General features: G+C 45.5%; 1 protein-coding gene across 1 annotated transcript; it reads left to right on the forward strand.

Moving 5' to 3' along the window:
* Positions 1-2,163: 2,163 nt before the first annotated feature.
* Positions 2,164-6,527, forward strand: LOC139754917 (uncharacterized). The gene is made up of 2 exons (XM_071672742.1): positions 2,164-2,881; positions 5,573-6,527. Exon 2 carries the CDS (start codon positions 5,624-5,626, stop codon positions 6,413-6,415), a length of 792 nt encoding a protein of 263 aa, XP_071528843.1. The 5' UTR covers positions 2,164-2,881; positions 5,573-5,623; the 3' UTR covers positions 6,416-6,527.
* The last annotated feature ends 3,396 nt before the right edge of the window (positions 6,528-9,923 follow it).

Below are 9,923 nucleotides of genomic sequence, written 5' to 3' on the forward strand. Positions count from 1 at the left end.
ATATATCCTTTTTGTCAATCTTTCCTTACTCATTCTCTGCACGTGGCCAAACCATTTCAAAACACCCTCTTCTGCTCTCTCAAATGCACTCATTCTATTACCGCACATCTCTCTTACCCTATCATTACTATCCCTGGGGATAGGGTAGAAAGAACACTTCTCACGTATTCCCTGCGTGTCGTAGAAGGCGACTAAAAGGGAAGGTAGCGGGGGGGGGGCTGGAAATCCTCCCCTCTTGTTTTTCTTTTTTTCCTAAAGAAGGAACAGAGAAGGGGGCCAGGTGAGGATATTTCCTCAAAGGCCCAGTCCTCTGTTCTTAACGCTACCTCGCTAACGCGGGAAATGGCGAGTAGTATGAAGAATGAAGATATATATATATATATATATATATATATATATATATATATATATATATATATATATATATATATATATATATATATATATATATATATATATACACTTACCTCATGAATGTTAATATGTGTCATGCTATGAGGACAAGACAGGCTTGAGTGTGGAGGAGTGGTGGTAAGATTATGAACGACATTTCCCTCCCTCTCTCCCTCCCTCACCATCGTCAACATCACCACCATCATCACCATCACCAGCTGAACAACGATGTGATCCAAATGTTCACAGTCGAGGATGAAGGTCGAACATACAACGTCTGTCTGTTCAGGGTGATCTGTGGGGAGCAGGTAGAGGGACCTATACCCTGCCACGCCCCGCCCCGCCACGCCCCGCCCCGCGCCACTACCTTGTGTTGTATATTTTCTCTTCTTTAGCCGAGGGTTGATTGTCCTCTGGATAGCAAAGGAACGACGAGTTCGTCAGGCATATGAACCAACCATTCACTGTCCTAAAAAAAAAACCTCGTTATCTTCTGGAAGGATCAATGGGAAGTGGACGTTCAACAAGTAATGGCTGAGGTCGAGTGGCCTTGTATGGAAATACTCGTTGCCAAAAACGAACAAGTAGAATATAGATGTGATCATCATAGGCTGAAGTTGTGCTTTCCTTCGACTACTATCTCATGATACAGACGTCCACATAATTGTCTCAAGGGTTGGAATGATTCTTGTAAGATGTTTTACAACTGTCAATTGTAAATAAGTGGTTGATTATCAAGGGCTGGCTACCAGTGAGAAGACACACACACACACACACACACACACACACACACAAGAAGAAGGAAGGTCTCCCGGACAGGTAGACTCAGTATACAGGAGGAGGCCCTTGGGGAGTTAGCAGGGTAGCCGGAACGAAGCTGCAGTAACTAGAGCTGGTCAAGGACTTGCTGAAGAAGTCAGGAGCAGCCACTCAGCAGTCAGGTCTCTGGTAGGACGAGAGGGAAGATCCTAAACCTGTCATTAAGGGAAACTGACGCCGCCCGTTCGACACCCGCGAGCAGCTGAGGCTTCCTCCTCGTCCAGCTGACGTAGGTAAAGTCATACGACACACCTGTCACTGCAGGGGGTCCCTCGACGCTACTGACCTCAGACGGCGGGGAAGAGGAGAGGGGCAAAGGCCCCACATCCATCCTCTCCCGCATTGCTACATTAACTGTTAAGATCTGTCTCTCTTACTAGGGTGAGGTATTTAACGTGAACGATTCCCTTCTTTGATATTTGAGTGTTCCACTATAATGATCCTCACCACGTCGACGATCCAGTCATGGTCGTGTGTGTGCCAACAGTCATGTGTTCTCTGCTCGTGAAGACGGACGTTGGTGTTACATGAGAGAAGTGGCACAATGTGAAGCCTCACAGCAAGTAGCCTGTGTCTGAGCGACCTGCAGTGCAGAGTGCAGGGTGATACGAGCGCACCAGGAACCAGTGTAGGATGGATATGGGCGCACCAGGACTCAGTGCAAGATGATAGGAGACAATAATGATCTAGTGCCCCACTGAACAGTGAGACCAAAGCGTCTTTGTGCAGTGGAAGAGAAGCATATATATATATATATATATATATGTCATACAAACCTCCAACAGCCAGGATCGAACCCGGGACCCCTGTGCAAGAGGCGGGAATGCTAACCGCTAGGCTACGGGCCTGGCTAATAGGAAACAACTATTCGTATGCTAAGTACTCGAATACCCTCCTCGTTGTACAGTTAGGTCGGTAAAGTGCTATCAGCTGGGTGCTTCCCCTGGAGATTCCTCGTCAGATGAGGTTCGAGAGAATGTAAATCCCGTGTCAGCTGGTTTAATACAGTCACCAGTAAGTTGTATACGAGTTGTGTGGTGGATGGGGGCACCTTTAATCATCACTCAATATGTTTGAAAATCTTGGTCTTCAAGTGACGTACACTGAGGCACAAGGCAGGCGAGCCATATGGTCTTGTGTTGTACTTTTACTCTCTCCCTCACGACAAGAGGATGTACCACGTTACCTCCTCTGTATGACCCCACATCTCACTCACGTAACCCAAATGTCCATCTCCCCTCACCTGGCCTAGTGTGCCCCTCACCTCCACCACCGCTGATGCTATTTGTCTATGTATCTTCAGGGAAATAAAGTCTTTGAATAGGTTGTATACTCAGGGAGTTTCGACTCGTGTTGCAGACGGGGGGTCATGAAAGTGCTGAGGTTTGACAATGTCTGACTTTCCAGCAGGTCTTTTGGTCATGTCGCTGGACGGATTGGTTGGTAGGAATCTCATTCCTTAGTTGTTGTTCCAGGACTTGCTGGATCATGGCTGCGTTGGGCGCCCCGTCAGCGCTGGTGATGGTGGCGTGGGTAGCGTGGGTATGTGGTGCGGGGAGCTCCACATGGAAGACCTCATATGGCCACATAGCTATCACATCCCCAGGCTACGTGGGCAACATCTGGTTCGACGCTCAAAAAAATTCTCAACATCATAGAATTAGGTCAGGTATGTCTGCCTCCTTGTTGTGTCACACACACACACACACACACACACACACACACACACACACACACACACACACACATACACGCACACACACACACACACACACACACACACACACATTGGCCTCCGTGGCGTAGTGGTCAATAATCGCAGGTTCGAATCCTAGGCGCGGCAGTCGATCCACACCCAAACAAGGTGTTCATAATCCCCTAGTGAACTGTTGATCAATGGTAAATGGTTTGTTGGCTCGGGTGATAATGAATGGGATCAAATCATAAATCAGGGAATGCGTTACGAATGAGAGAGGAGGAGGTTAGGGGGTTTGAATACTAAGTTGCAGGGATGATGCAGTTAGTACGTAACCAGAGGGAAGGAGGCGAGAGGACTGGTGAACGACGAGGTGAGTTGGATCACTGTTTTGTATTCGTCTTCGAGGCTGCCTCTTCCTGTACCATTGCGGAATCCATTGGAAATAGGGGCAATAGACGAGGAGGAGGTGGGAATAGGAGCGCAAAGACTGGGGCAGCGGAACAGAGATCTGAAGACAGGCAAACAGTCTACAGGGGAAATTAAGTAAAGTTGTAACGAGGGGAAAAAAGAAGAAGAAAGGAATTGCCCTGTTAGAAATGGATCAAAGAAGGAAATTTATGACCTGCTCGACCAAAGGTTTTGATAAGAGATGACTGTTTAGCCCAAAAGGGAGATTTTAGAGAGAGAGAGAGAGAGAGAGAGAGAGAGAGAGAGAGAGAGAGAGAGAGAGAGAGAGAGAGAGAGAGAGAGAGTTAGCGACACGAGATCGACAGTTCATCGGTGAAGGATCTAGATAGAATGAGTGGGTGGCACCAGAACTGGAAAGATTAGTGAGGCAGGAGATTGGTAGATGTAAATAACTGGTTAATTCTGGCTGGGAAGATAGACGCAAATCACTGGCTTATGTATGACTTAGGAGATCATGAATCAGAGGAAGAAGAAAATGGAAATGAAACAAGTAATTAGTATCAAAGAATTATCAGAGGCGATAGAACTGCTAAACGAAATGCCCGTGACAAAAAAAAGAAAGAAACTAAGACGTAAAGGGATGAAAAGTGATAGCAAAATCTAATTTGGACTCGTCTCATTCAAGAGGAACTCAGACAATTTAGGAAACTTCAAAAACAAAAGTGAAGCTCGGTGGGGAGGGGGGGGAGGGGTTATTCCTCAAATGTCATAAAACGAAGGAAAGGAGGGGAAAAAAGCAGAGAATACAATTAGAAGGCAAAGAACTGGAGACACCAAACGAGGTAAGAGGGCAGAGCAGCCCTGCCAATAACACAGATGTGTGAGGAATGCTCGGGGACAGGCTACTCACGATGGAGTAGTAGTCTATGCCAGAGAGATGGAATTTAAGGATCGTATGAGGGGGAAAGGTACTTGATCGTGTTGGAGTTGTGCCAATAAAAGCTTACCAAGGAGATAAGATCTGACCTCCTCTATCCAGAGGGGTCTATGGTAACAAGGCGGGAGGTAGAAGACTAAGGAAGATGAGGAATGGTATTCCTGATAACAGATGACATTAACCCTCAAAAAGTGATGGAAGTTAGCCTATTCAGACATTACGTAACGAGAGGAGTAACAGAAGGAAGGAAGTTCATAATAGTGTCGATATTGTATTTTCCTCCAACATAATCTTTCGCGATCAAGAGCAAAAATACAATGATAAGGAAGGGACAATTAGAATGGTGCGTGAGACAATAATACATGTGCACTTCTCGGAGATGATAAAGTAATGATAATGGAATGATGATAATCTCCACTGACCCAATCCCCATACTCACACTTCCATGGTCACGATTCCTGACTGCTGCCCAGGCTGAGTGTATGTGGTCACAGAAGTACCTGTGCCACCTGGAGAAGGTGTTCAGGGTTGCTCGGGTGGTGGTTATAACTTGAGGTTAACGGCCTGATTGGCAGTTGATAGGTCTAAAGCTCGTATAGCCAATCAACGTGCGATGATGTCTGTTGCACGCTTAGGTGAGGTCAATACTGAAGGAACAGAGGAACCTCTGCTTCTGCTGTGTCTTAACTGACGTATAGGTACAGGTGCTCCTGAAACACGCATTGTCAAGAACCTTTTTGCGTACACTCCGAGAGAGAGAGAGAGAGAGAGAGAGAGAGAGAGAGAGAGAGAGAGAGAGAGAGAGAGAGAGAGAGAGAGAGAGAGAGAGAGAGAGAGAGAGAGAGAGAGAGAGAGAGAGAGGTAATAACATCAGTTGTGTGTCTTTACAGACAAATGCTCTGTAGTAACGATATTTATCATTATCATTATTACTATCTACATTTTAGCGTCAGCTCTGTAATCTCTGGGCGGCCACGATGCTTAAAACCTCACTCAAACTTGATTGTTGAGCTCAAGTGACCTGTCTGTCACCTACTAACGAAGATATGGTTCTCTGCATAATCTGTTTTCCACCAGATTTCACATCCCCAGTCAGGACTTACAATGAAATAGATCCGATAAATGACAGTAAATGGTTTTGACTGGTTAGCAATACTTCACAGATAGTAACTAGAAACCCAGCTCAGCCTTTGAACTTCATCCCAAGTCTTCGTGCAAGTAGGTAATGATTTGCTTAACTGGATACTCCAGTCTGCTGGAATGGTCAATGTTTCTTGTAAGTGTACTAACCCAAGGTTGATCTCTGTGCTTTCCAGTCTGGTCTCGACCCCTGGGCCTTGCTGGAGTGTACTCATGCCTGCGTCAGGATGGGAGACTGTCATTCCTTCATCATCAACACCGAGAACACCCTCTGTCTCCTCTCCTCCTACGACTACTGCGCCAGGAGGAGGAAGCGACTCATGTTGACAAATCCGTCAATGCAAATATTCGAGGTACGAGCTGGAGCGCCCCACCGACCGATAGCCACCTGCTTCGATCATTCGGCCCCTGGATGCCACAAGTATGGAAGGCCTGAGTGTTGGGGCGAGATGTGCGACAAGTGCCCTGACTCCTGCTGGAACATCAGCCAAACACACACACAGACATCGACTAGGGTGTGGAAACGGAAGAGGCCCACGTCCATGGTAACGGTGGATTGCGACCAAGGATGGCAGAGCATCTGGAGTGACGACATTTATTTAGAAAAGAAAAAGGGTTCCCGGGTTTATGACCTCCTGTTCAGCGTCCCCTTACAACTGAGAGTGACGCTGGTGTACTCTGATGGCACCACTGCCGACGCCTACTTCCTCAACTTCCTCTTCGACAGCAGACGCATATCCGTGGGGAAGTACACTGGGGGCAAGGCTGGCAACTCCTGGAGGGCACCTTTCAGCGATCGCGGAATCTCCAGCTTCCCCAACACCAACTGCATGCCTTTCTTCTACCCTGAGGGCGACAGCTGCACGGCCGGAGGCGTCGACCCCAGCCAAAATGCCGAACGTGGGTTCGCCTGGGTCACAAACGACGCCCGTCTGGACCAGACTCGCATCGACAAGATCATCCTGTGGGTCAAACCACAGCTCGACCAGGAACTAACCGACGGGTCACAACCTAACTAGGGGGGAGAAGGATGAAGGGCTGGGGTGATGACGTGTAGTTACATCCTACTTACCGTCTTGTTCATCCTACTTACCGTCTTGTTCATCCTACTTACCGTCTTGTTCATCCTACTTACCGTCTTGTTCAGCCTGCTTACCGTCTTGTTCACCCTGCTTACCGTCTTGTTCATCCTACTTACCGTCTTGTTCATCCTACTTACCGTCTTGTTCAGCCTGCTTACCGTCTTGTTCATCCTGCTTACCGTCTTGTTCATCCTACTTACCGTCTTGTTCATCCTACTTACCGTCTTGTTCATCCTACTTACCGTCTTGTTCAGCCTGCTTACCGTCTTGTTCATCCTGCTTACCGTCTTGTTCATCCTACTTACCGTCTTGTTCATCCTACTTACCGTCTTGTTCATCCTGCTTACCGTCTTGTTCATCCTACTTACCGTCTTGTTCATCCTACTTACCGTCTTGTTCATCCTACTTACCGTCTTGTTCAGCCTGCTTACCGTCTTGTTCATCCTGCTTACCGTCTTGTTCATCCTACTTACCGTCTTGTTCATCCTACTTACCGTCTTGTTCATCCTACTTACCGTCTTGTTCAGCCTGCTTACCGTCTTGTTCATCCTGCTTACCGTCTTGTTCATCCTACTTACCGTCTTGTTCATCCTACTTACCGTCTTGTTCATCCTACTTACCGTCTTGTTCAGCCTGCTTACCGTCTTGTTCATCCTACTTACCGTCTTGTTCATCCTACTTACCGTCTTGTTCATCCTACTTACCGTCTTGTTCAGCCTGCTTACCGTCTTGTTCATCCTGCTTACCGTCTTGTTCATCCTACTTACCGTCTTGTTCAGCCTGCTTACCGTCTTGTTCATCCTACTTACCGTCTTGTTCATCCTACTTACCGTCTTGTTCAGCCTGCTTACCGTCTTGTTCATCCTACTTACTGTCTTGTTCATCCTACTTACCGTCTTGTTCAGCCTACTTACCGTCTTGTTCAGCCTACTTACCGTCTTGTTCAGCTTACTTACCGTCTTGTTCAGCCTACTTACTGTCTTGTTCAGCCTACTTACCGTCTTGTTCATCCTAATTACCGTCTTGTTCATCCTGCTTACCGTCTTGTTCATCCTACTTACCGTCTTGTTCATCCTACTTACCGTCTTGTTCAGCCTACTTACTGTCTTGTTCAGCCTACTTACCGTCTTGTTCATCCTACTTACCGTCTTGTTCATCCTACTTACCGTCTTGTTCAGCCTACTTACCGTCTTGTTCATCCTACTTACCGTCTTGTTCAGCCTACTTACCGTCTTGTTCATCCTACTTACCGTCTTGTTCATCCTACTTACCGTCTTGTTCATCCTACTTACCGTCTTGTTCAGCCTACTTACCGTCTTCTTCATCCTACTTACCGTCTTGTTCATCCTACTTACCGTCTTGTTCATCCTACTTACCGTCTTGTTCATCCTGGTGATGAGAAGCAAAGAACATCATTCCTAACCTGACCATTAGGACACATATGTACTGGAACATAACTGTATATATACCAACATGAAAAGACATTATCCCTCTTTTGAGCTGGTATCGAACCCAGGAGCACAGGCATGAGAGATGACTGCTCAATAACCTCCCACCCAATCACTTCCCCTAAAGATAACAATGAGAGAATAATTATGATAATGATAATTCCATTTGGTATCTGTGAATGATAGAATAATGATGATAATTCTGTTTAATATCTGTAATCATTATCACAGAAGGGACGCAAAATGATTAATATACTAATAGTAGTATCCAGAGAAAAAAGCTATTGATCAATAAATGAATAAATAATGCTATTGATCAATAAATGAATAAATAATCAGATAGATAAAGAACAACATACCCTTCCTCCTTCTCCTTCTTGTAGGTAATGCTGGTGACGCCAGCGTACTGAGAACGAACGATAGCTAATGGACAGAGATTAGGGGCGAGGATAATTGTGGCAATTATTCTGTCATTTCCGTTCCTCTTTGAACATTCTCATCCACAAAGAAGAAGGAAATATATTTTCTTGTATATATGACGACCAGCCAGCCAGGCTGCTGGTCTGGTCGACAGCAGTAGGGCCAGGGGTGAGGTGCGTGTATATGGACACAAGGGCGCGACGGAGGGGCGTCTCCATTGCCTATGCTGGAAACAATTGTTGTATACTCCCCCACTCGGCCGGGCAATCCTGACACTAATATTCCTCGGTAAACAAGGCCAGAGCGTCAGTAGACGTAAGAGCCAGCATGCCAGTAGGCAGGAGTCTTACCTAAACATTCGCTCTATTGGGTTGAGAATTTCTTAAAAGATTCGTTTAAGGTTAACTCATGACCCATATCACAACATGCTCTAGATAGATAAGGGATGGTGCATGAGAGGGAGAGATAAGGGATGGTGCATGTAAGAAGATATTTCTAAAGTTAGCTTGGAAACTATCTTGTAAATCAACGAAAATTAAGATCAGTGATCTTGACATGGACGGAGTAAGATGGTTCCAAATACAAAGCTTCAGTGCTCCTAAGTCAAGTTGGCCGTGCTTCTCTCTCTCTCTCTCTCTCTCTCTCTCTCTCTCTCTCTCTCTCTCTCTCTCTCTCTCTCTCTCTGGAGATGGAAGGTTTGGAAATAAATGTTCTGGAGGGTCAGAAATGTGCGCTGGATAGAATGAATTGGATCAAGTGGTATATGGGGGGCGAAGGGCGACGCTGATGAACCTATCGAGCTTGTAAACGGACGTATTGGGTTATCAAGTTTGTGCCCCTCAACTAAACAATAAAAATAAGATATTGTTACTTTGAATACTGAACTGCTTGATGAAGCCATCTCTTCCTTTCAGTATAACTCTAAGTTATTGCTGAACTCTCAGTAAACTACATTGCGTGGGTCTAATGATCCAGTCATACCGAGTGTAGCTCAGTGCAGTCAGGAACATACCATCAAAATGGTTGTGGTAACTGGTTGTAGATATTTACTGTCTAATGTCTGACTCATTTATCCACACTGGTGCTGATCTGGTCAACAAACACAAACCATACATGTGTCCAATTGTGTCTGATTGATGTTGTCACTGTTGATGTCAGTGTTGATGTTGCCACTGTTGATGTTACCACTGTTGATGTCACTGTTGATGTTGCCATTGTTGATGTCACTTGACGTTGCCACTGTTGATGTAGCCACTGTTGATGTTGCTACTGTTGATGTTGTCACTGTTGATGTTGTCACTGTTGATGTTGCCACTGTTGATGTTTCCACTGTAGATGCACTAAATTTTCTCCCAGAGGTCATTAGTTCAAATATTGATGGAATTCTTATAAGTAATATTATCACATTAATTAAACTATGAGTAGATGATTAATCTACTCATTTTGAATATCAAATATGTTACTCACAGGTTCAGCCTAGCAATGTACAAGATCTCTTCTTCTTACCTCATCGTGCCCATGTAATATACTAAAACTAAAGTGTTGTGTTATATAAACCCAGATTTATGTTTTATGGT

The sequence above is a fragment of the Panulirus ornatus genome, chromosome 18, assembly GCF_036320965.1.
Source record: "Panulirus ornatus isolate Po-2019 chromosome 18, ASM3632096v1, whole genome shotgun sequence".
In the NCBI taxonomy this organism is placed as follows: Eukaryota; Metazoa; Arthropoda; class Malacostraca; order Decapoda; family Palinuridae; genus Panulirus; species Panulirus ornatus.

What these genes read in the sequence shown, in the direction of transcription:
- LOC139754917 (XM_071672742.1), top strand. Translation starts at nt 5,624, where the DNA reads ATGGGAGACTGTCATTCCTTCATCATCAACACCGAGAACACCCTCTGT.